Source organism: Amia ocellicauda, chromosome 7, assembly GCF_036373705.1.
Source record: "Amia ocellicauda isolate fAmiCal2 chromosome 7, fAmiCal2.hap1, whole genome shotgun sequence".
Lineage (NCBI taxonomy): Eukaryota > Metazoa > Chordata > Actinopteri > Amiiformes > Amiidae > Amia > Amia ocellicauda.
Window position 1 is genome coordinate 36,802,916 of NC_089856.1, and position 27,600 is coordinate 36,830,515.

A 27,600-nucleotide genomic window follows, 5' to 3' on the forward strand; every position below is an offset into this window, starting at 1 on the left:
AGACTAAATTACATTTAATTATCATCATGCTATTTTCTAGGTTACATGTTGTGGTGTGTGCATCTGTGATAAAGGGACATTGTTTTTTGTTTTTCACAAGTATAATTGGCGATTTGTCTAGCATGGATTACCAAATGTAACATCTGGGATCAGTGTGCTTAATTATTTTCACTACAATTTCTATTCCTTCCACAATTATTTTCCAAGTCTTTAACTCTTTAATGCCACCCTAGAATCATAACAAGATAGCGGCAAAATCAGCATTGGTTTTATGCTCTAACCAAAACATTAAAATACAACGTCACGAAACCAATGCAAGTGTTTATGCAGAACCGTTTCAAAATGAAAGAATGTAACACTTTTACATGGACTTCTTTATTAAAGCTTTTTTTCATATACAAATTTCAATGTTGAAACTGCATGCAGTGGATTTTGAGGCACGTTACTAAGGAAAAAGCGTTTTTTGTTGTCCCCCCCACCCCAACACATTATAGAGAATCTGTCATACATAGAATTGCATAAATTAAGCTTAACATTTCTTTCATATTGCAATTAAACCCAGCTACCAAAATAAATGTCCATTAGTTATAAGCCATTGTTTCCTAAGAGAATGTTATGTAAAATATACACTTAAAAAAAGTGATACATGGAGAGTATCAAGAACATTTTGCACTTAAGACACGGAACACATTGATCTTGCATTGTTCAGTTTTGCCAACATCAGAAGTAGTCTTCATGAAAAGTACTAAGGAATAAATAGCTCGGAGATTACTATGGAAAAATAAAAAAAGGTTGGTTTACATAACAGTAGATCCAAAATAAAGTGACATGGAAAGGTCTGATGAACAGATTCTCATAGGTTATGGCAATACCAACTCCCTTCATTTTCACCCAGCTGAAATGAGCTGTAATGATGCACAATACTGAGCAACTGCAACACAAAATACCCTTCTATTACAAGGAACGAGCAATAGCATGTACTGTTGGTGTAGCTGGCATCTAGACTGGTGGGCTGCTAAAGGGGTGGAGCCTTTTAGCCATTACTGGGTTATCACCCTACCCACTGTCCCACCACACCCCCAACCACAGTGAAGACCTAGAATACAGTTCCACGATGCAACACTTAAGCACTCAGGAAATTGGCAGAAAAGAACAATACGGTGCACATCTGTACAAAATGCCGAAACATTTTTTTTGTATCTTTGACAATGCGTATGGATACAAAACTGCATCGATCTTCACCTCCTTCTCGCTTTTTTTGTGTGCATTTTGTTCTTTTTCTTACAAAAGCACTTATTGCAACATGGAATAACAGTACACACTCCCAGCGCAAATGCAAAAATGGCGGATCAAGTCAGCGTTGGGTTCTCGTGTCAGAGAACAGGCACCGGCTCATAGTCACACCCTGCTTCAGGATGTCCTTTTAAAGACGAACTGGGACATTTACTATGTATATGAGTAACTAACCTTTTAAAGACAAAAATAAGAATTAAATAACCTGGAGAATCACACATTCTCCAGCACATTTATACTATCTGCTAATGCATTTGGCAAAACATATTTTTCAAATAAATGTTTAAAAATGAAAAATTGGTCACATCCATAGTACTTCTTTTCTGGGTTTTCTTTTTGCTATAGCAATGGTAACTAGCACTGTAAATGAAACAGTCTCAGAGTAAACAAAGTTGACACTTGATAAACAAAAAAAAACAAAAAAGAAAAGACAGCAACACAAGGCAATATTACAAAGGCAAATGCAAGACTCAACTCATTTTGCTGCCTTTAGATTGTGTTACCCGTTCAGATTCTCAGCACCACTGATTTTGACCTTCCCCAGAAGCTGTGACATTTCAAGATTATGGTCATGAAGGATAGTGGTGGTGGTGGTGGTGGTGGGGGGGAATGAAAATAATAATAAAAATGATGTGGTACAATGCAGCGGGACACAGGCCCGCCTGTCACAGTACTGCCTGTCAACACTGGGAATGTTCTGTGGAGTGCCCTCAGGCTGCTGTGCTACTCCCACTCTGTGGTCCCTGGGGGCTTTGAGGTCAGGTCATACATCACTCTGGAAATGCCAGGGATCTTTGTGATCTCTGTCACCATCTTCAGTGCCACCTGTTGGAAAGGATCAAACATTTCAGCTCTCTAACGGCTTTCAATGCATTGAGGAATAAACAAAATCCTACGCCCAATTTAGCCTTTAAGCCCTCATTACAGACAGCCTAGGTTAACGGGCCGCAAATAATGAGTGTGTGTTGAACAGTACCTCCTCTGGGATATGGTTGCCTGGTGTTGCTGGAATGCCAGTCATGAAGTCACTGGTGATGAAGGTCCGGATGACCACGGACCTCCGACACGAAGGCTGCTTCTGTAGGGGGTCCCGGTCAAAGTGCAGAGGGGTCAGGATGATGGGCATCTGACTAATTTTACCAGAGAACCCTGTGGATTTAAAAGTCATTCACGTTTTCTTTTTTGCTTTGTTTTTAAGATAAGATTTTTATCAAATCATCCTGTACTTTATAGGGAACAGATAGGTCCATAAATATTTGGACAGTGACACAATTGTCATCATTTTGGCTCTACGACACCAAAATGGATTTGTGATGGATGGAAAGGAATCGATCAAGATGTGCTTTAAGTGTAGATTTTCAAGTTTAATTTGAGGGTAGTTACATCTAAATTGGGTGAATGGTGTAGGAATTACACACTTTTATATGTGGTCCCCCCAATTTTAGGGGTGAAGATCTAAATGTAATATTTCTAGAATTAAATGTAATATTTCTAGATACATTTCACATTCCTAGAGTTTTAAAGCTGACTGTTTCTCTGTTACTCTTTGGACCTGGTTAAATCTGACACAGCCTCCCTCAAACAGTACAGATTCTATCTTATCTCTAAGGCTCTGTATTCTGTTGTTGTTTAACAAAACTTGCCGAGTTGGCATCCTTGACCAAGAGGTTATTCATTCATAAAGTCTATGTAGTAAGTATTTTAAATGTCTCGTTAAATTTGTTACAATTTGCTTAGTAAGCTTGTTTGCACCTATCAAGAAGGAAATAACTGTCTTCTCTGCCTTGAATACAACCCATAAAATACCAAATGTAACTTAGAATTGTTGAGACTGTCTGAAGAAACTTCTCAGGTCAGGCTCCCCTGCTGCTGCCGGAATAAAGAATCAACCTTCTACCACACACTGAGTCTTTTACTATTTTCTGCAACTCTTCAAGGGGATCAAAAGTTTTTGGACAAACTAACATAATCATGAATTAAATTGGGAGTTTCAATACTTGGTTGCAAATCCTTTGCAGTCAATGACTGCCTGAAGTCTGGAACCCATAGACATCACCAGATAATGGGTTTCTTCCCTGGTGATGCTCTGCCAGCCCTGTACTGCAGCTGTCTTTAGTTCCTGCTTGTTCTTGGGACGTTTTGGTTTCAGTTTTGCATCAGCACTTGAAATGCTGCTCAGTTGGATTCAGGTCAGGTGACTGACTTGGCCATTGTAAACATTCCACTTCTTTGCCTTAAAAAAAGTCTTGAAAAGGATGCTTTCGCAGTATGCTTTGAGTCATTGACCATCTGCACTGTGAAGCGCCGTCCAATGAGTTCTGAAGCATTTGGCTGAATCTGAGCAGATCATATAGACCTAAACACTGCAGAATTCATCCTGCTGCTTTTGTCAGCAGTCACATCATCAATAAATACAGCCATACATGCCCATGCCATAACATGCTTCACAGATGAGGTGGTATGCTTCAAATCATGAGCAGTTCCTTCCATTCTCCATACTCTTCTCTTCCCATCATTCTGGTACAAGTTGATCTTTGTCTCATCTGTCCATAGGATGTTGTTCCAGAACTGTACAGGGTTCTTTAGATGTTGTTTGGCAAACTCTATCTGGTCTTCCCGTTTCCTGTTTACATCTTGTGGTAAACCCCCTGTATTTACTCTGGTGAAGTCTTCTCTTGATTGTTGACTTTGACACAGATTCGCCTACCTCCTGGAGAAATCAAAACAACCAAACCAAACGGAACACCAAAAGGCCTGGAAGACCACGGAAAACAACTGTGCTGGATGACAGAATCATTATTTCCTTGGTGAAGAAAAACAGTAGCTGGCCAGATCAAGAACACCCTCCAGGAGGTAGGCGAATCTGACTATAAAAATAGGTGTAATTCCTACACCGTTCACCAATTTGGATGTAACTACCCTCAAACTAAAGATGAAAGTCTACAGTTAAAGAACATCTTGTTTCCTTTCAAATCCATTGTCGCTGCGCACAGAGACAATTTTGACAGTTGTGTCACTGTCCAAATATCGATGGACCTAACTGTATAACAAATGAAGAGAAAGACACACAGATATAGATCCTGAAGATTTGCCCATGTGGCAACATCTTGGAAATACCTTAAATCAAACAGTGGATCAACAAAGGCTGATGATGTATAGATATACAAATAAATAAAATGCGTGTTTATGTATATTTTTACTGTAAGTTGAAAATTTTAAACATTAAGAGAAAGGGGCACAGGTCCAACTCTCACCGGACTCCCTGAGGATGGTATGGGCTACGAAATCTGCCTGCCGGAGAGTACTGAGGACCCCTGTTGTCAAGAAGGTTGGAGTGATGTCTGTCGGGGGCTCTTTCACTTGTGGTCCGAACACGTAGACAACTCTGTTTAAGGGAGGCGGTAAAAAAAAAGTAATTGTAATCTCAGTAGACTCAAGACTGTACCAGGAACATAACTGCTGAGAGTGTTTGAAACAGAAAAAGCAGATGGAGACAATTTGGCTTCGGTCACTGGCATAGTCTAGTTGACCTAACTCTCAGGAGCAGATAATGCCACAGTATAAAATAAAATTAAACTTAACACCATAAAAGGTCAGAGGAAAATTACTATGCAACTGAGACAGCCATAAAATTCCCTGGGACTAAAAAAACAAAAAACAAAACAAACCAATAGCTATGCTTTCAAGCTGACGAGGGAGGGAGAAACGTTCACAGTACCTGTTGATTGTGTGACACATGCGGGGAATGAGTCTGGCGAGGAATATAAGAGACTCCCAGTGAGGTACATCTTTACTGGAGATACCACACACGTAGCTGTACGACCTGCAGTCCCCCTGCACAGAAGGGACACATTGCCCAATGAAGGATCTGTCTTACGCATACATCCCTTTGTAGTGGTTTTATTAAATCTCAGGATACACCGATGAAGAAGTAACAAAGTTTATTACAGAAAACATAAATACAGGTTAACCCGGAGCTCTCTTCTCACATGAAGTGAAGAAAAGAACTAAAGATGCGAGCTAAAAACATTATACCTTTTTATTGTTTTCATTTCCCTGGTGGGTGATTATATAGAGACATTTTTAAATGGAATACAAATTATAGAAATATAACATCCTAAACTGCATCTGTGTGTAATGAATTATCCCCCACCCTTGAAAAACATCAGATCTTCACAGAATATTCGCAGCTGCTCAGCTGATGGTGCAGACACACACTGCTCACACATGTGAAGGCTTCCAAGAATAATTCCACCTCCTCCACCCCAGTCTCAGTTAATTTTAGTTCCTCTGTGGTTTTTCAAGAGAGTACCAAGTAAGCCCAGGATGACTGTGGTGTAATGCTTCTCACTCACTGCCTCTCTGCCCACACAAGGGAAACAAATCATAGCCATGCTGAAAAATCCAAATTCCAAATGCTTCCCCTACCTACACCACCCCACCCCTGATGATGTCACTTTCTGAATCTACTGTGCCTTGCATACAAATAAGAAAGATATACAACAGCTACTTCATCAGTAGGAACATTGTTTTTATACATTAATGAAAACAAAGGCATGGAGTGCATTCTTTAAATCTTGAGAACAGTGAAGGATTATAAACGTTTAAATCATTACTTCTCTTGTTTAATAAGTTATTTGTAGAGATCCTCCCATTGTGTGACTGAGGCTTGATGAGATTGCTGAAGTCAAAGGTTGCTTTCTTGCAATAAAACCCCTCAAAACAAATAAACCAAATCAACCCTTTTGAACTCTCCACAAGAAGTATAAGCCAGCTATTGCCTCATTCAGTCACTGTTAAGCAATGAGTTTGGTCAATCCCATTACACCCAATTGTAATACTAGAACTACCATCTGAAACCAGTTCTCTCCTACATGATTTAATTTTGAAAAGTCTAAGCAATCAGAATCTGATTTCAATTCTAATGTCATGTACAGTCAATACAAATCGGCGTTATCTGCCCCCATAATTGTCCATGAAAGAAATTGACTGTATAGTAGTTAACATGCACCAGTACAAAATCTACACTGGAGAACAAGTCAAGCTCTGCATGAAAGTATTTGCAGAAAATGTACATTTTAGAAATCAATAACAAGTAACAATTACTAACCTGGACTCCCACAGTTTTGATTGGCAGTAAGAAGGCATACAGTGAATGTAGGCTTGTGATCTGCATTAATTTCTCCTGCTCCTCATCCGATATACAGGATTTTACCCTCTGCAACAGGGTATGTGGCTGCAAAGAAGGAACAATGTTAAAAGGGAACACAGGAAAAAAGTCTGTTGTTTACCCATCAATATTGAAGTGAAAAAGGCAGGAATGCCACGAATATTAGTATTGTTAAGCAAGAATCAGAAAATTGTTCTCAGGTTCTCTTTTTAAAACTTATCCAGCTTTTCCCAAATGAAGATAAGCCCACATGGGTTTAAAATTAATCTAATTCAAACAGATCTAGGTCTCAAGCCTGTTCCTCTAGACCAGGGATGGCAATCCTGTGGCACGCAGAGCCGTATAGGTGGGCATGCAAAGCGAGCGACTATGCGCGTTTTTATTAGTTTTTTGCCAGCCCACCCCTCAATTGTCTAAACTGATCAGCAACTTTAGAAAACCAGTCAGTATATTTGGCAGTGACAGCACCGCCCCCAAGTCACTGAGCAGCACTCACGTTATTTTCTGAATATTCATGTTTTAGGTCGGCTTCTTGTGCGCAGATTTTTGCAGTTATGCGCAGAATTGCAGAATCCTCCCCTCCCATTGGTGGAGCTGCGCAGATCCACGCAGAACTGCAAAAATCTGCACTTCACGAATGAGATGTTAGTGTTATGATGACTGTTTATGCTGCAGTGTGGCACTCTGGGAGAAGGAGGAAGATGCCAAAACACTGTATGTCTGTCCTGTTGTGATTAATTGTGGTCAGCAATGGACCCCTTTGTTGAACACACGGGCGGAAATCATTTTGTTTACCATTATCTCCTCTATCAAATGCCCACACTCATTCATATTTAACACTTCGACAATTTAAAAACTTCATAAAGTTGGAAAAAGAAAGCTGTAAATTCTCAAAAATAAATTATGACTTTGATTTGTAGAATATATTTGTGCAGACTCATAGTCATGGTAGATTGATACCACTGCCTTATTTTTTCTTGAAACATAAGTGCCACACAAAGTATATCAATCTACCCATTTTAGTTATTTTACAAAATGTAAAAGCAGTAGCTCTTAAGTAAATATACTTTGGAAATGATTGAGTGCAAGTGCAAACAAAACAATACGGAAGGGTTACTAATGCAGCCAAATGAACAAACTTCTACTTCTTGTATGTAACAGCAGGGCAATGGGAGAATCTGTGGGACTTTGTTTTGGGGGTAGATTGTGATTTTAATGGGGGTTTTAAATGTACTTTAGCATTATAATCCTTAAACCTAATGCGTGATGAAATGTGATTCATGCATTTTACTGCACTGTATCAATACTGTAACATTTAAATGATGTATTCATTGTATGATGCACTTATTCTTTATTCTTTAATGTTGTGACATACTTTGGAATGGTGTTCCACTATGTACAATAAATACTGATTTAATTTGAATGAGGATTAAAGATTCTCATTGTGCAAAATAAAGGGACACATTCCAAAAATGATCGCGCTAGTGAAGTGCTATTACTATTGCTTTTTATATTATATAATGTAATGTAAATTGACAATAATCTGTGAAAAATGGAACCTGCATATTTATAATCTTTTTTGGGAAGAATATCTGCCTCGCTTCATTCAGCTTCATATTCTGCCGCAGAAGCTGCACTTGCTCTCCAGACTAGAGGGATAAGGGGGTGGGTTCAAGTTGGGGGGAGGCTGGCAGTGGATGCAGGTGATGGGTGGGTCGGATTGTCCTCTCTGTCCATATTTTTGAGATTTTTCAGTATTGCGGTTTGTTTTGTTAGCATTTTTGCTTAATAACTTAATTACAACAAAAAATAAATATAAATATTGGTAAAAATGCTGTTTAGTGCCTGTATAAACTTTTATATCCCTAATTTATTATTGGCACCCTTTGGCACATTGCAAAGTATACAAACCAGACTTTGGGCACTCCAGCCAAAAAAGGTTTGCCATCCCTGCTCTAGACACTTCCTCAAATGCAGACTGTGGTCATCAAAAACAGACATGCCATACAAGCACAGCATCAAGCCACATAATGAGGTAATCAACATATGCTCTGAATAACAGTGGGTGCACAGAGCACCATTTTGATCGTTCAATTACCTTTTTAACACTGGCTGAAAAGTCTGCTATGATCTTCAGGATGTTGTTCGTCTCAGCAAAATCTTTGCAAATGTATGGTTCGTCGGCACATATCACCCTGATAGCCAGACCAGGACCTGGAAGACAACCAGAGGGGCAGGTTAAAACTATTGTGTTTTCATCTGTGAGGCACTTTAAACAACAGGAGTTTTGAAAGAGACCAATTGAAAAATGTCTAGTTCTGCTTTTGGCAAGTACATGCAGTATATATATTTTTGGATGAAGCTAAATACACACTAAGCTCAGCCAAAGGGAATGAATACCTCTTATACCACACAGCAGTAGGGAAAAAACTGAGCAGACAAACACAGAAGTCTGTGTCTGGTGGGTTGGCCTTGTGCATGACTCAAACACAGAAAGCAGAACACAGTATTCATCTACAGCAGTGCTTTATATTCAGGAGGTCAAACCTTCACCTGGGAAAGGGTGCCTTGAAACTATATCTTCAGGGAGTCCCAACTCTCGACCCAGGGCTCTCACTTCGTCTTTGTGGAAGTCTTTGAGTGGTTCAATTACCTTTCCCTGTTAAGACATTATAATAAAAAATATATATATATATATATATTTTAACTTGCTTAATATCCAAGCATTTTCTGAGTGAAAATGGAAAAATTAAAGAAAAAGGGTTTTATTCTTCCATAATACCAATTTACCATTAGGTTATTCATATTTTTGAAGAAAAAAAAAAAAAAAAATGACAGAGCATGATTATCTGCATTCTAGCAACAATACAAACAAGTATAGCATACATAAACTGGTTAGGGTAATTAATTAATTATAAATATGTTGAGATAACAGTGTACTGGTGGAAATAAATAGAACTGGGGATAAGTGTCCAGTATATTCCCCACCTCAAGGAAAAAAAACTGAAAAGGAAATAAAGAAAGAAGGAAATGTATCTTTACCTCATCTCTTAGCTTCCTAATGAGCTCTGTGTCATTGTGATGCGTTTTTATAACTTCAGCTTTACCACTGGCAATTACTGATGCGCTTTCAATTAAGTCGGGTCGCAGTGTTCCCTGAGCGAGGTACACATCCTCTGGTTTCAAATTCATCTCCCCAATAACTTCATTAGCAACCTGAAAAGAAGGGGGGGGGGGGGGCTTTCAATTAAGCTGAACTTCTCACCAATTTCCTTTCTAACATCGTCACACATTTACAACATTCCCCCGTAAGGAATAAATGATGGTATATTTCTACAGTTCATATTTTTGAGGTCTCTTCGATCTCTCAGCTCCACCTTCCTAAACACTGCCGTATCCTGGTACCTTGTCCTTAATACCTCGGTGACTAAAGTCCAGATGCTTAAAATATTCCCACAACACACCTCGTTATGTACTACTTAATTAAACAGCAGAAGTATGGCTACAATTACTATGATTAAAAGCACAAGAGAGGGAATACAAATTTTCAAGCTTGAAACCTACTAGGAGTTTATAGAACGATGCAATCCCTAATCCCTTCTGTGGTGTTTTGAAATTTGAAAAGGCATGCCATGTTGACCAGGGAAGCTTTCTGTATCACAAAAATCACATAGTATTTCCCCTTCCCTCCCTGGGTCTTATCCTGTCCTGGTACATTCAGAGTGGCTCTCCTTTATTCATGTCTAGATAAGATACCGGAAATTCTTTTACATGCTCAGTCATATCTCAACCTACTGTCAAACACCCTTGCTCATCTGCAGACATTGTTTGCTATCGGAAATTGATCAACTCAAAGCAGGTAATCCACATAGCCCTAGCTCTGCTGAAAAGCTGAACACCTAGAACTGCTCTGCATTGGCAAAGATGGCAAACGAAATATCCTATTCTTTTAGTGGTCCCTTCAGTGCCAATTATGTGGTCTGTATGTCTTTTCTTAGACATGAAAACAGTGAGAGCATGGATTGGCTATTAATATTCATAGATCTTATTACTGAGATTATAATAGTAGGAAAAAAGAAAAACAACCCCCACTGTGGGGCCACTTTACATTAAATCTTTCATTGTTGGTATAATTTTTTTAAAGCTTTATAATTAGAACTGGACATATGAAGGCTTACGAGATACTGAATAACAACTAAATTTAAAAGGGAGCCCTGCCACATAAGAATAAGCACAGTCCACAATATAGTAAAATGGGTAGTCTTCCCTCATCACTTTCTTGGTATACATATCAGATCCCTCTGCATTAATGACTGTGTCAGGCCCTGCACCATATGCAAACTCTCAGACACCGCTGTGCGCTGCAGAGACATGACATAAAAACTAAGGTACCTTGACGAAGGTATCGCCGATGATTTTCCTCTTCTCCTCTGGGTTTGTCGTCATGTTTAATGTCTTACTGATCCTCTTCCTGGGAGTTCTGTCTTCATCTGAAATCGGAAGTGTCGTCGTCCCATTGTAGAACGTGTGAGCTGCATTCACAACTGCACAAAGACAGTGGGGAGAAAACACATGGTTAAAAATAATCACTTCTGTAAAAAATAAATACATAAATCATAATGAATCAAGGTTTGTATAAGTTTAACATTTATACACATTTTTTTGGTTCATCTATCTGCCTTTTTGAGACAATGTGGTTTATTCGGAGAAAGCTAATAACCATAGGCGACACCACAAACAAAGTCTTGCAGCATTTACCTTTAACATTAATGCCGAGTTTTTTCAAAGCCTCCTCTACCGCCTGGCTTTCCCTTTTCCTCATGAAACCATTGTCTATGTGCACTGCTATAACCTGCTCCTGGTTCAAGGCCTTGTTCAGTAAGGCTGTGCACACTGTGGAGTCCACACCTCCACTCAGCAGTACCTTAAGACACAAGATAAGCATCACAGACTCTGTTAGACCCATACCTTTTTCAAAACAATGAATTCTGAAAGGCAGCTCTCAGCAAACATAAGCCTTCACATGTTTTTTGCTTAACACAGGTGTTTAAATAGCATACGATGAATGCCACCCAGTTCACATTTACCAGAACTTTGGATTTGTCCACTTTCTCCCGGATCTCGCGGATGCAGGCCTCCTCCCGGTTCTGCACAGTGAAGTTGCTGCTGCAGCCGGCGATGTCGAACAGGAAGTTCTTCAGCATGTCCATACCATGCTCTGTAAGGTCCACCTCAGGGTGAAACTGAGTGCTGTAAAGCTTCTTCTGTTCATTGGCGATTCCTAGATAAGGATCAACAAAACACAAGGTCCTCACCTTTCCCAGCACTGCATACAAACTGATGGAAAACTACTACTCCATAATACAGTAAGTACATAAAATGGTCTGAGAGCAACAATTGGAGTCTGTGAGAGTGCACAGAACACGGTTTACCTCCATCCTGTCATGTTTTCAAAAAGCTTCCTTTCAAGTATTTCTATTAAGCAGAGCTTTTACTTCTGGCTGTAGTGCTTCTCCTTATAAATCTATCTATACTGCCGGCTAAAACACACAGTGGAGTTCTGACACAGAAAACATGAAACAGTCTATGGTCAGATTAAATAAACGCAATCGCCAATCACCAATTAAAAACTCAGCACGTCATACTGGCTTTATATTGGGCAGAAGCAAGCAGTGTCTGGCAATCAAAAATATGCCACCAAGCACTGGCTTTGTCATAAAAGACTGGCAGGTGAGTCAAAGTTTTGATTTAATCCACACCCCTAGAAGGCTGAAAGCTTTTTTTTTTTTTTTTACTCGATTGACTTTAAGGATTTGTAGCAGTTCCAGGGCCTAGCCTATTATCCATACAGTACAGTGGAATACGGTAAGATAATATACCTGCTATAATGTTCCCAGATTGGGCCACAACCTTGAACCCATCAGCTAATTTGTCCACACTGTCCCCGTGAGTGAGTAGCACCAACTCCTCCTTCTGAAGGCCTCTGAAGAGAGACCAATGCAGAGAATGAGTCGAGTCCCTTAAAAAACAAAACTGCTAAACCGTAACACTGATTTAATAGGACATCAATCTATTGGTTTATTTTGTCTCGACTGAATACAGAGGCACAGGATTCCTGCCAAAACTGGTTAGAAATAACCTGGTTCATAATATCTTCCAGAGTAAAAGCACATCATAATAAAATAATAATGTAAAACCCCAAGGTAACACTGAAAGTCAGCAAGATTTTAAAACATAAAAAGCTTTTCTGTATGTGGAGGCTGAATAACTAGCAGTAGTCTACCTTACATTGTTTAAGAGCTGCAAATGCAACAAAGCAAATGTTACACTATAAAATCAATATTTAGCTCACCAGTTAACTTATTATATATTTTCAAATGCAAGCTTTTCAAGGGAGCCATTAAAAGCCAGACAACCATTCATACAAGCAGAAGGCATGTGATAGATTGAGCGGTTTTATCATTTCAAGTCCTCAAGTCAAATGTTGTTCAGGACACTAAATTACCAAGTGCACATTAATTTGTTTACGTATCAATAGATAACCAAGAGCAAATTACGATTTTCCAGCTAGTGTAGGAGTGTCACAAAAATAAGCCGTTACTAATTCTTCCCATCACATTGGATGCGGTTATACATTAAAAACACCACACAATTATTAACAATGTTGTCATATAGCTTTATTTCTCTTAATTTAGTTAACTAGCAAGTGGTGCTTTTATCAAATGTTTTATATGTAGTTGTAGAAACACTGGATCCACTTAATATCTTACAGTTTGTTTGTTTTTTAATTTTGTTAAGTTGATAACCACAGCACTATAGTTCCAGTTGTGAAAGACGTACATAGCATCTATGCATCAGGTTCAACATACTGTACCTAAAAAGGGAACAAGAGTTATCCACACTAATGCTGAAGACCCCATCCTCTCGGACACTCTTTCTGTGAACTGTCCCTCCAAATACTTTATTCATCATCTGTGGGGAAACAAAAAAATGCTGTGGAGTAATCTCTGCAGCATCCACCACCACCAAAAAAAAAGACACAAATACCCTATGCAGAAATGTTTTTTAGACACCTCCTACTCAATGTCCATTTCTTACCTGCATGCCATAGCAAATGCCCAAGACTGGTTTCCCAATGGTGAAAATGGCTGGGTCAAACCATGGAGCATCTTCAGCGTAAACTGAATTAGGTCCTCCAGATATAATAATAGCCCTGCAAGGGATTAGAAATCGTACTCGTCACTGGAGGAAAAAATACATGAAAATATCCTTCTATTTAGTTTATTTCAAGATAATTTTTTACATCCATATGTAAATGTATATGGGTGGGGGAGGGAAAGTTATGCAATCAAAGTTAAAATGAAATCCCTTTAGATGTGGGCTCTTGAAAATCCAAAACAGACATCTCAAGCAGTCAAAATTACCTCCACCCCCCCGATTACAACAGTATTGTGAAACAAATACAGCCAATAATTCAGACCAAACCATTTAATATTACATTTATATAACAAATGAGATCTTTGTTTAGCCTTTCATTGCAAAACCTGACATTTGTTTTCATGACGTTTTCTGGAACTTCTGGTTTCCAATTCCTCCCATTTTGGATATTAACACACAGGTAACCCACAACAAATGCAATGTTTCCAATCTGGAGGGAAGGGGTTAAAGCCCTACTCTTAACAAAAGTAAAGACATTGACACCAAGACACAACAGATGAAAGACGTTAAGGGCTACTGGCAATGACTCAAGGAGCAGCACTTGTGCGGCACACTTTAAAGGACACTCGTACATAGAAACACATTGGCAAATATGGATTGGCTCTGGGAGCCACTGTGATGCTAAACAGTGTATGTAGGTGGGTAGGTTCCAAAATCCTTATTGTGCTCCTCAGAAATAATGTAATGTACACTTGTCTTAAAATAGCACATGCACCTGCTTCAAAAACTCTTAATTTGTGATTTAAATTGAGTTCTTCATTCCCACCATCTCAAAGCTATTTATAAAGAATCCTGACCTTCATGGGGTACTATAAGCATCGTTCGGTGGAGGAAAAGTAAACAAGACCATGCACTATTGGAATGAAGAGAACATATAACAGTTTTTAGACTAGGCTCCATATTTGTTTCTTTATATACAATTAAAGACCAAAATTAGCAAAAACAGAAACACTTACTGTACAACATTCATGCATTCATTCATTCATATATATTATCTAACGCCTAACCTGTGGGATTATTTTTTTATTTGGTTTGTTTCATTTAAATTTTACTGTTAAGCACTGCTTCTGTAGTTGTTGTGAAACATCCAAGACACCTTCAACAGTCCCTAAATAAAGCAAGGGTGGACATTGCGAAAGTATATGATAGAAGGCATCACATTTTTGTTTCCACAAAAACACTAATTAAGGCTTTCAAAGTGAATCCAGCTAATCAATGTCTTATGCCTTTTCAAATGCCTTTAACTAAATACTGCAAGAAGACGTTGCAGTAACTTACCAAAGCATAACAATTTCCCTGCACTAACTACAAAGAACCATGTGATGGGAAGAATGCTCAGAAGGGCTGCTTGTCCAACAGAATGTAAGAAAATGCAAATTCATCAGTCTGGCTCTGCACATCTGATTTTGGCAAAAGAATAACTTTTCAAATTCAGGCAGTGGAATGTTTGAGTTTTACAGGCTAGTAACACACTTTTTTTTTTTCTCTTTTTAAAATATGACCCAATGGCATTTAACCACTATATTTGTTTTCCATCAGTCACACTACAGAACCTCCTTACCTGAAGCCCTGTTCCCTGATTGCGAAGGCGGGGGTCTCCAGTGGCAGGATCTCGGACTGAACTAACAGCTCTCTCACACGGCGGTCAATAACCTTCCCATACTGGGCTCCCGCATCCAGAATGACCACAGCTCCCTCATAAAGGCATGACCCAGCCTTCTGCTCTCCAGTGATCTCCAGCTGTGGCACAGGAAAATACTAAGTCAGAAAAGCTGAGAACAGCAGAGATTAAGAGTGACTGGAAATATGACCATTTTACATTTAGCCAGATGCAGGGTTCAGACATGCTTGTGCCCAGGCCTACAAATGTCATACTGTGTACCTTATTTTTGATTGCACATTTGCATAAGCAATACATTAATAGTTAATAAATAATGTTGTGCCTCAGCAGTTCAGTCTGTACAAGATTGCATGTATAACCCACAATTAATTAAAAATGCCAAGTAGTTGGCCGGTATAATCCTATAAAGTTTATATAAAAAAATATATAGATAGATTACTTGTGAGGGCCACATTTTAATCCCCTGTAAATTCTACTCTAACCTCTCCATTGACTTGTCTCCTACCAAAGCTATTTAAATGCAAGAACATTTAAAGCAGGGGTTCCAATGTCTGGTGATGGAGGGCCAATTTTGGAGGATGAACGGGATGGGGGGGCCGCAGCAGAAAATGAACCACTGATTAAAATGAAATATGTCCCAAATCATACCTTTTTATTTCCTATACATTTCTGTTAGGGAACATTTATGAACTTTAATTGTTTTATTATTCTCCTCCAAATTATATGTGCAATTTGTAACAGAAAATGCTCAGAAAATTGATTAGGCTAAGTATCCAAAAGACAATGGTTGATTGAATATTTGAAAAGATAATGGTTGGTTAAAGTGCCCTCTCAGACAGTAGTTGGTTAAGTATCTAAAAGGCAATGGGTGGTTACAGTATTTGTATACAATTCAAGAAACAATTAACCTTAAGGCAGAGGCAGGGTAACATGACTGGTACATTTCTGTAGCACGCTTAGTTTGGTAAGAAGTTACAGACCAAAATGTTTTAGCAAACTAATAATTAAAGTAGCTCCCAGAAAGGGGTAAATACAAACTAATAATCTGCTTTATAGACAGAACTGAATTAACAACATGAAACTATTAATAATACAAAGAATATTAAGATAATCCCTACACTGTTTAATAACATTATTCGGACTACCATTACATTTTCATGTATTTTATCCAGCATTAAAGTATATAAGTAAAATGCACAAATTAGTTTTGACTGATCTGAGTAGCCCTTTGTGCAAGATTAATGCATTTACTTAGCTAATGATTTATTTAGCCCTCATGCTCTTCATTTTGAAAGGTCACGTCACAAACTTAAAGGTCCGCTTTCATAGCCACACATTAACAGTACTCAGCGTTACTAAACTATACCAATCAGGGTCTGAAAACAGAAAAGTGTTGTATGGAAATCTTTCAGTACAAGTTTCTAAACACTGATCCATTTTTTTTTTTAAATCACTGTACGTGTCTTTACGACATGGATACAAATAATCAGTTGCATTGCAATTAAACAATGTTGATGTGGGAATTGCATTAACACTAATAATTTAAAAAAACTTTCTGATGTCTGTGAGAAAAAGCATAATTTCTCTCCCACGTGGATAGATCACTTCCGTCTTTGGAAAACAACAGCAAAGCCGGTGCAAAAGCGCAAACATGACAAAGGTGTCAGTGCCTTGCTACAATGTAACTGACCAAAGCCTTGAGCAATGCGAGCAGATACAGCCCCACAGTCCCACAAATGCAGAGATAACCGGTGGCCTATGCAAAAAAAAAAATCGAAATAACTGCATGCCAGTTTACACGGTCTAAAAAAAAGCAGCACAAGACTAGTATACCCACTGGCCTGAAGTGAGCCGCAATCAGCAGACCAGTTTTACCCGGTGTGTGGTGATAATACACCCCATTGTGGATGCAGTCTGATCACCCCACCAGAGTTCACGCAGGCATCTGGAAATCCACGCGGTGTGAGCGGATCCCATCACCGGGCGAGAACTACTTGTAGTCTGACGTGACTGGATGCATTTGACCGCGGTCCTGATTCAGATATATACAATGCACAGTGTGGCACGGCTTCGTTACGAAAACCACGACAAAACGAAACCCATCAAACTTGGCCGCATGGAGAACATCCCCTCACCGTGAACATGCTTTAACTAGTTGATCCGACACACAGGCCATAACCGGGGACTCTCCCAGCGCGCTGCCCGTGACAGAGACACTGACTACCACCGGGGGACTGCCCGCACACCCCAGTGGAGAGGCAGGGAGCATGCTTTCATCTTTCTTTACATTAGAAACGGCGGTGGACAGTTTATTTCAGTCCGTATAGGCCGATGTACTGACCTTGGTATCCCCGTTGCACAGTGCCATGGATGACTGGTGGAATGGAGACGTGTATCTTCCTGTGTTTTCCACGGAGAAGCAGCTCAATACGGGTTTCGCGCCGAGCACTGCCGCTGATGCACGCCTGCCTCGCCGTTCCCACAATGCTGTTTCTCCCGGCTCAGTGTTTCAGAGTTACTCGTAGTTGGACTCCCCTACAATGCTAAGGGAGGAGTGACGCAAAAAATTGAAAAGTTAAGGGGGGGAAATGCTTATCTCATGCACAAGAGTAAGACTTGCAATTGAAGTCATCTGACTAATGCTGGCCAACCCAAACCAGTGAGAGAAAATGCGTGCACATAAGAGATGGATCTTTCTGACCCATATATTATAAAAAGGTAGCCCCACGGTTTGATGATATGAACTGTTTTCTAGGGTTGTAGGATCAATACAAGTTCAGGCATGTTTATGATTTAGTACTTTCAAAATTAAACAAAATCAACTTTTGACAGAAATAAACTTGGAGCCAGTGCTTTAAAATATTCAAAATAGGCTTATTTTTCCAATTAGTGCAATGTATTTCTACTTATATCATATCAACAACAACAACAATAATAATAATAATGCCATGCACTATACCCTCCATTTGTACATATTAAAGAGAGAGAGAAATGTTCAAGGAAGCCAATTCTAGGACTTGTTGTTGGTAATTATTGTTTATTATTGGCAACAATATAATTAAGTGTTTAATTGCTGTATTAAACTGGATTTGAGGTTAATATAAAAGGAACCAATAACAGCGAGTGAGCATCCTCCAGTGACGCAATGGGAGAGTGATGCCATTCCAAAGCAGCATCTTAATATTTATATATAGATGGATACCTGGCAGTATCCCTTCCCCAGTATACAGCTCTGGAAAAAATTGGTCTCTTAATTTTTTTCCAGAGCTGTATGAATGATAAGCACACGTTAGGGGGATTATGAAACCAAAAAAAAAAAATCAAGTGAGCCATGAAATGAATAGACAATTATTACAAATGTTGTGGTTATGCAGTACAAGCGTGGCATGCTTGTATTTTCAGTTAATTAAAAAAAAAAAAATACCATTTTGGAATCACACACACCATGCATGTATTTATAAGAGTGACATCCAGAACCACATTTCTATGAACCCTCAGATTTGAAAATGACAAATGAGAATACCAGTGCATTTATATTTATGAAGGACATCTCTAAGAATTAGTGGGAGACCCTATGATTTCATTAAAGATCCTTACAGGAAACAGAAAGGAGTGCCATCTGCTGGATATTAAGTTTAATTGTCTTCAGTCATTCCCCACTCTTGGGAGTTCTCAGCCCAGGATTCCAGTACATGACATTAGGAGCACCAGGACGATTCCTTTAAATAATGTCACGTGACCTCCACCAGCTGTCACATGCCATATCAACCTTTAAGTGGTGCACCGTGGCTTTCATCAGATTGCCAATGTATCGTGCAGTACTCCATTAATGAATTAGGCAAAGTCAGTATCACTCCCTGGTTCATAATTATATGGGATTTACCCACCAACACCAGTAGTAACATGTAATCTGTGCGGTGAAATGCTATCTATGCTCTGCAGAGGTCAGGCAAAGTGTAATGTGTTACTGTTTCCATAATCTGCTGATAACACACCCGGCAGTCTGAAAGTAGGATGTCAGATGTGCTTCACATGAAAACAACATGTTTACAACTGAACAACTAAACAACTAACTTGTAAGGTTTTACAAGGTCCAATATGAGACTACTACAATTTGCATTAAAAATACAAAGAAGTAAACAGACTTCTAAATGAACTACTGGTGTGTTGATTTTTAAAGTTGTTGAGATAACATTACGTTGAGTAATTTAGGTAAAATATACACTAAGTGTAATTTTAGTGATCAAATTAGGGTTACACATTGGTCTGGGGGGAGTCTCCAGTAAACTTAGGCTTTCTTTGGGTGCAGTGTTGCTTTTCTGCTGATTTATCTGAATTAACTGTACATTTGTAGGGCCCTAGCATGAAATTTTGGTGGCAGCTGTTGGGTTGGGGTTCAGGCTGCTGTTAGGGTTTAAAATGGGGGAAGTAAGTTACTGATGTAAGGCAATAGGTAAAAGTGAAACATCTCTCCTTTCTAAACTGCAAAGCAGTATCACAAGTTCTAACATATTAGGTGATAAACAAATTAGTTGCCATATATGTGTTCAGTTACAATTTGCATGTGTAAGAAAAAACAAATATGATGAAAAACAATGGATAATCCGAAATTGTTCTCAAGCTAAGTTTAAAATTAGGGATACAAATGATGGTAGGAATGGTTTTACTGTAAGTAAATTATCAAATTATGTTTACAAAATTGGTCCTGGTTAGGGTTAGAGTCCCCAGTAACTTTAGCCATTAGAGAAGGTGATGTTTGCTTTTCTACTGACGTCACTAAATCATGTACACAGCTTGAAATTTTGGTGTTGACCAGTGTTGTGGTAATGGCTGCTGATAGGCCTTAAAATGGGGCAGGTAACCTAATGATCTAACGCAAAGTTGCATGGGATACTACAATGCAGTATCCTATTCCTGAATAAATATTCTGAGTGTCAGTTGGGGGTTAGACTAATTAATTGCCATATCAACATTAACCAAATATTTGGATTCTTAATGAAACAGATACAGGGAACCACAAATTTGCCCCCAAGGACGACTGTCTTTTTGAAGACCAGTGTAATCTTAGTGTAATGCACCAGAGGGCAGGACACACATTCGGGACAAGAATAGACAATGAATTAAAATAAATAAATATGCTAATATAAAAATTGCACAAAAATAAACTAATAGTTTCAGATTGGTCATTATACATAAAACGTTAATTGCTTTTTGAACCATATTCTATATTGTTAGGAAAACCAACAGTTTCCCCATGTACATTCCTAGTACTTTCTGAACTATTTTCTGATCAGGCTCTTTCTTATCCTTAAAGAAATGACCAGTTAAATGTACTGCTGCAGATAATAGTTGTATGACTCCTGGCAGGATTTATCATTCACTAGCACACGATAAAACCAAATGCTTTTCAGGTCTGATATGATTTAAAAGATATGCATTTCAGGATTGCGTCATTGCCTCTGTATTACTTAATTACAACCGTTAGAAGATGTGATGTAATACTCAGTGAACTGTTGCCTGTTACCCCAGGGGAGAAAACAATCTCACGACCTATTCCATGCAAAAGAAATCCCTCTTACGGAAAAGTTCCCACTTGCTTACATGGAGTTATTATTAGTAGTGTCGGTGGTGCAATGAGCACTTAAAGGTGTAATAGTGATGATTGTGTCAGTTACCGATATACGAAACTGGATATGTTTAACGTAGCCTCCGAGCCCATGACTAGACAAAGAATCCGTACCTACTCCATCCTCGTCCGGCGTCCAGGGAATACACCTACGATAATAACCTCTGCTGCCGCATCTCACAGGTATGTTTATTGAGTCAAAATAGGACAGAATAAACGGAAACCCAAGTATGTGTCGTTGTTGTTGTCCATACTAGAGTGAGATACCACTTCCATTACGTTATGTGTATGTGAGTGGTGTGTGTGTACCGGCAATAATGCGCGAATGGGACACAAGTTCAGTTTAATTAATATTACCAGCCAGCATTAACCTCTCAAACCTGTCCATTATGTATTTTTTTTTTTTTTTTTACGAAAACAGTACACAAGAACTACGCAGTTTAAAAGTCGTATTGCTGTGTGAATGACATCAGCATTATTTGCTGTGCGGAACTAAAAATACTTTCTTTTTTGACAACACATCTCAATACGGCGATCGTTTTAAAAAAAAAAAACGCGAGGATGTGGACACTGATCGTTGTGCTAGGTCCACAAAATATAAATCAAACTTCTGTGCTGTATTTATTTTAAACTCCCTGATATATTGGACGACTGAGATAAAGGTCATTGCGATTCCCGTTGGTGTTGCTACGTCCTGAAAACGGAACTGAAATCGGCTTCCTTTAGACACGTCAGCTGAAGTGTACGGACACATTTTAGTGTTGCACACAAGATTTAATCAATCACATACCCTGACACTTGTGCCGGTAACATCACAACAGGAGAGGTAGAGTTAGGTGTTTTGATATTTAATTGCGACGTTCATTATAACACATTCATGTTTTATATAAATGTATATATATATATATAATATATTGTTCTTAAACATCTGTATAACACATCGGTCTATACGTAACGTAAGAGCTGTGTTTGATTCATCCACTACCGGTCATTATTGAATTGAGTTGTCATGAGGGTTGTTATCATTAAAGGTACTGTGCACTAAGAATACATTTCATTCCATCATTAAGTTTGATTTAAATGTTATTTTCTTTCAAGATCGATTTATGCTGGTTGTTTTCTGTTTATTATTCTTTGAGTGTATGGTCTTCACTTCCTGGAGATTATGTTTCATTTCAGCTATTCAGAAGGCAAGGTTACAGTACGTAGTCTGTTTTGTGAAAACAACAGCAAAAGCAGGAGCAAACAACCGTACAAACGTGGAAAAGTTTCTTGTTTGTTTTATAAAAACAATCATTCAAACCTAGGCACTGCTTTTTATTCCATTCATTATAGAAGTAAGATGAATAGTATGGTATCAACTAAATCAGTTCTGTTATGGGTATGGTGATGATGATTATTATGTTCATTTTATATTTTAGATATCTTGAAGCCAGAATCGGATTGATGTCCAGTAAGTCGACATGGAAATGGCAGGATCAGTCACGCACAAAAATGGAAGACAACGCAAGCATCTTGTTTCTTGGGATATGAAAATCAACGATGGGAAATATGGGACCGATTTAGAAATAGAAGGGGAGGCATTACTCCACGACCCCAACAAAGAAGACGGCCACCCCAAGAGCCGCAAAGGACTGAAATCGGAGCTGGGAAATGTCTCTCTTCTGCTTTTCCTCTATGTTTTACAAGGAATACCCCTAGGCTTGGCTGGGAGTATACCTCTGATTCTGCAGAGCAAAAATGTCAGTTACACAGATCAAGCATATTTCAGCTTTGTCTTTTGGCCCTTCAGTCTCAAGCTGCTCTGGGCGCCTTTGGTTGACGCCATGTACATTAAAACGTTTGGACGCAGGAAGTCCTGGCTTGTGCCAACACAGTATCTTCTGGGATTCTTCATGTTGTATTTGTCCACTTCTGTAGATTCGCTGCTGGAGAGCGATGGCACGAAAGGCCCAGATATTTTCACCCTCACGGCGGTGTTCTTCATGTTTGAGTTCTTGGCGGCCACTCAGGACATAGCAGTGGATGGATGGGCTTTGACTATGTTGTCCAGGGAAAATGTGGGCTACGCGTCCACCTGCAACTCGGTTGGTCAGACTGCAGGATACTTTCTGGGCAATGTGCTTTTCCTGGCTCTGGAGTCTGCTGATTTCTGTAATAAATACCTAAGGTTCGAACCAAAGACTAAAGGAATTGTTACTCTCTCAGGTACAGTGTGTGACATTAAGTACCTGTTGGTAACGTTAATTAGGCACTTCGGGTATCTAGGCCTAGTAGGGCAATGTGGTTATGAGATATGCAAACATGCAAACTCCTATTGCATTAGGAGTGAAATGATGTCAAAGGAGAAGTAATTTGTATACAAGCTAAAAGCAAACCGTCTTTAGGGATGAATCATACATATTCCCTACCTGGGTGGCATAAAATTGAGTAATATTGACTAATTGCAAAACTTTATGCTATAATACAAAACATGTATAATGTACAAGCATATCACATTTTTAAAAATAGGCAATATCTTTATGAGGGAAATTGATGGAACCACAAGTCAAGCCATGACTTTATTTATTTATTTTTTATTCAGTTAGTGATGCAAAATGATTGTCTAGACCAGTTTTGTAATTAAAAAAGAAAGCAAACAAGCATGTGGAATATTAGATGTTCAATGATTTTTTAATCTGGAGTTGGTTGAAACTAATGAACAGTGGATGAAACTAGGATGCTTTTTAGTAGCTACCCCTGACATTTGTGTATAGATGCAAGATATGACAAAAATCAGAAGGTATTTCAATTTAATAAAACTGATTTTAGGACAGAATAATAAAAAAAAATAAAAAAGTTTTTTAAACATAGCACTCCATCGCCTTTGATACATTTATCTGATAAAATAAACGTGTTAGAACAATTTTGCAGAAATGACTGGAAAAATATCTCTGCTAATTGTTATAGGCACCTATTTAAGAATGCTTAGGATTTACCTTAATCTTTTTTTTTTTTTTTTCTCCCAGATTTTTTGTTTTTTTGGGGCATTGTATTCTTGGCCACTACAACATTGGTTGCTCTTCTGAAGAAAGAAACCAGTAAAAAGTCGAAAGAAGAGAGACAGGGAGTCATGGACACCTATAAACTGCTCTTTTCAATTATCAAGATGCCAACAGTTCTGACATTCTGTGTCCTGCTACTTACTGCTAAAGTAAGTGCCAATATCTCTTGCTACAAAAGGCTTCTGCACAGTTTTATCACCTCTGTCTCAGATAATGAGTTTAAACGGAACCTCTTATTTCTTTCAGATGGGGTTCTCTGCTGCTGATGCTGTAACTGGGCTGAAGTTAGTAGAAGAAGGTGTACCAAAAGAACAACTGGCCCTGCTGGCAGTGCCTATGGTCCCTCTGCAGATCCTCCTACCTTTGATAATCAGCAAATACACTGCAGGCCCTCGACCACTGGACATTTTTTACAAAGCCTTTCCTTTCAGGTAATTAACTGAGGGGAAAAAAAAAAAAGTTGTATAGGTATACAGTCCCAGGGACATTCTGACATTCTGAAAGCCAATGCTTCCACTCGGGACAGTGTTAGAGGTCGACAGCTTTGCCCATCTTCTGTAGGTAAATCTAGTTAATTTATAAGCAGTCATATTTTCCTTTAGTGTAAAATCTGAACTCTGTCTATATTTCTCTTTATTTTCCTGTAGGTTACTGATTGGACTGGAGTTTGCTTTGCTAGTGTGGTGGACTCCCAGTGTAAAACACGATGGAGGATTCCCAGCTTATTACTATATTGTGGTTCTGATAAGTTATGCTGTGCACCAGGTGAGCATTTGTTGTTTTTGTTTTTCACATCAAGTAAATTTCAGAACGAAAGGGGCAGTACGAACTGTGAATGGTAATAAATCTTTACAGAATGTGAATAAAATTAAATGTTTGGATGATGGAAACAAAACAAACAAAGTTTGAAAGAGTTTAAAGCATTATTTTCATGAAATGTGCTCTTTTATGTATTACAGGTTTCCTTATATAGTATGTATGTAGCTGTCATGGCATTTCATGCTAAAGTTAGCGATCCCATAATTGGCGGCACATACATGACTCTCTTAAACACGGTTACCAACCTGGGAGGAAACTGGCCATCTACTCTGGCTCTGTGGCTGGTGGATCCACTCACAGTGAAGGAGTGCCAAGGACCTTCAGGGCAGAGCTGTGGATCTGCAGAAGAAGCCGGGGTAAATGGCAGTGTTTTTCTGTATCATGTGACACAATAGCTAATGATTCTTCTAGTAGCTTGTGATTAATAAGTGTTACCTGTCAGCCTGGTGATAACTTAAAATAACACTAAGTATACTTTACACTTTTACATTACTTGTTGCAAGATTTCTTTACAATATAACTACTAAAGCAGACTGCAGGGACATTAAAAATGGTTTGTCTTGTATCCTGTTTAATTACATATTTACCTTGCAAGTCACCTGTGACCAAAGGTGGGGCAGATAGAAACATACACAGTAGTGCAGTCATGTTAAGGGCTATTATGTAAATCACAGGAGATTGGATGCTTCCATTGTTTTGGAGGCTACCGTCTTTGTGTATAATGTTGTCTGTGTGTTTTTAATAAATGTATATATCTATTAATAATTTTTTGTCATTTATAACAGCTCTGTGCAAAGCTGGGAGGGTCATGTGTGACCACACTGGATGGCTATTATGTGGAGTCCGTTATCTGTGTCGTCATTGGCTTCGGGTGGTGGTTCTGGTTTGGGAATAAGATAAAAAAGATACAGGATGAGAAACCATCTGCGTGGCAGTGCAAGACTTCCAAATAACCACCGTTCACCATTCTTTCTTCATTCAGGCTTTAATAGTGGTTAAACCACTGCTGGTACTGAGTGAATACAAGGGACTTAAACTGCTGAAATGAAATCTGTGTATCTCCGATACTCTTCACCACAATGTATATTTTTTTGATTTACGGTCTTACAGCCACACCAGTCCGTTTCTATGTTGTTGTTTTTTTTATCATCACCTGTTGCTGTGAAATAAAAATGTCAGAGTCACATTGGTGACTAGTTAGTCAACCCCCTTTTTTTCTGCTCTTTTTCTCCATTGATATGAAAGTGGAGCGGAGAGGTCAAATTGCTTCCACCTTAGTTTCTTCTATAGAATAAAGGATGGTGCTTAACACTATGGAATTATCCTTTCCTCTCTGGCATGTTTTGCCTAATTAGGTTATTTCTTTTTTAAATTACAGTATATTATGCTTCAGTGAAGATAATTACTTTTCAGCCTGTATTAAATGGTTAATCAATATCGCTATTTTCAGAAATGTCGCCCACTCTTATTTTTTTGTGTTACATGTGCCTTGTTTTTGAAAGTTTAAACATCCGTTATGAAAACGGATTAACATCTTCAAAACCATTTACCTGTTAAACACATGTATCCCCCCTTCCATGCTATAGTTCAATAATATAAAATGCTGTTCAGTCCAACCTATATATGTTATATGTGTATATGTTATTGTCTGGTGTTAATACGTAAGATTGATTTTACATTTGTGAACTAACAGAAAAAATCGATTTGCAGCAATAAGATGTTATAAAATATAAATGTTGAATCTTTTAAAAATATATATTTTTAAAAGTAACAGTATTGCTTAATGTTTATGCACTGATAATTGAAATGTATAGGGAACAGCATTCTCCATATGTTGGGCTAGATGGCCCTCGAAGATATTTGTTTGTTCTATTTTTTTTTATGGTTAGGAATTTTACATTTCTGAGAATAGCAATATACTATATACGATTTTTTTAAAAAAAAATTAAACATTTGTGCAAAAATTAGCCATACTGTTTCAGCCACTTTGTTAGTGTTTTTTGTCTGTGTCAAAGTGACAATACTTTTTAAAGATGGCCTTGAAAGTGATTCAGTTAAGTATCTTATGATCTATTTAAATGACGAGTGGATTGTATCAACCTCAACAGCTCCATTAGTTTAAAGTTGTAAGATTGTTTATTTTGTAATTATTTACCAAATTATTGATTTAATTTAATTCAATATTTAAAAAATAAAGAATTGAATACTCAATCAGTTTTTTTATTATTTAAAACATCAAAACATATTTTTTATTTTAACTGTTTATGGAATGTCACCTTTTGGCTATGATTCTGCAGAAAGTCTAATAAACTGGGTACTTTTAAGGAAGATTCAGAGCATTGCTGTTCAGGATCAGATTTCTGCTCTAATGAGCTTTGGCCTTGTGCAATGCTGCTGTTATTGGCATTGTAACTTTGTTGAATTATGAACACAGTGTTTAATTGGTTAGTTTTTAGGTGGTGAAGAGTGTCTATTCTGTAATCAGTACCAGATGAGTTATACATTAATTGTACAGTATATAATTTGTATATAAGCTATGCTGTAAACAGTTCTAAAGAACTTTTCTACCAACATTCATGAAATGTAATATTAACAAGATTTAATACATATCCTATATGTAATAAAATGCAAAGTATATTCCTGTCTCCATTTTTTTCTGTTTTATGTTCAAATTATTATTGGTTTTGTGTAAGAAGTGTAGGAAGGTTATGCATTAAATATTTGAAGGCCCTTGTTATAAAAGGGTGAATGACAAGATTTGTTTTTCTTAAAGCCGGAACTTCAAGAAACATACATATTTTGAAGAAAC

The 27,600-nt window shown here is 38.2% G+C and overlaps 2 protein-coding genes across 4 annotated transcripts; one reads left to right on the forward strand and one right to left on the reverse strand.

The window, feature by feature from the left end:
- Positions 1-356: 356 nt before the first annotated feature.
- gmps (guanine monophosphate synthase) lies at positions 357-21,059 on the reverse strand. Its single transcript, XM_066709456.1, has 17 exons — positions 21,043-21,059; positions 17,644-17,845; positions 15,243-15,421; positions 13,562-13,676; positions 13,338-13,435; positions 12,343-12,446; positions 11,551-11,744; positions 11,222-11,387; positions 10,856-11,007; positions 9,506-9,679; positions 9,017-9,122; positions 8,562-8,677; positions 6,404-6,529; positions 5,012-5,127; positions 4,548-4,678; positions 2,270-2,442; positions 357-2,118 (listed from the first exon to the last, which is right to left on the reverse strand). Exons 2-17 carry the CDS (start codon positions 17,668-17,670, stop codon positions 2,017-2,019), a joined length of 2,079 nt encoding a protein of 692 aa, XP_066565553.1. The 5' UTR covers positions 17,671-17,845; positions 21,043-21,059; the 3' UTR covers positions 357-2,016.
- slc33a1 (solute carrier family 33 member 1) lies at positions 20,980-27,428 on the forward strand. 3 transcript variants are annotated; one of them, XM_066709457.1, is made up of 7 exons: positions 20,980-21,111; positions 22,350-23,136; positions 23,937-24,121; positions 24,219-24,403; positions 24,620-24,737; positions 24,932-25,147; positions 25,577-27,428. In XM_066709457.1, exons 2-7 carry the CDS (start codon positions 22,392-22,394, stop codon positions 25,742-25,744), a joined length of 1,617 nt encoding a protein of 538 aa, XP_066565554.1. In that variant the 5' UTR covers positions 20,980-21,111; positions 22,350-22,391; the 3' UTR covers positions 25,745-27,428. The 3 variants fall into 3 exon arrangements, with proteins under 3 accessions (XP_066565554.1, XP_066565555.1, XP_066565556.1); XM_066709458.1 differs by lacking the exon at positions 20,980-21,111 and adding an exon at positions 21,648-21,754; XM_066709459.1 differs by lacking the exon at positions 20,980-21,111 and adding an exon at positions 21,843-21,959.
- Positions 27,429-27,600: the final 172 nt, after the last annotated feature.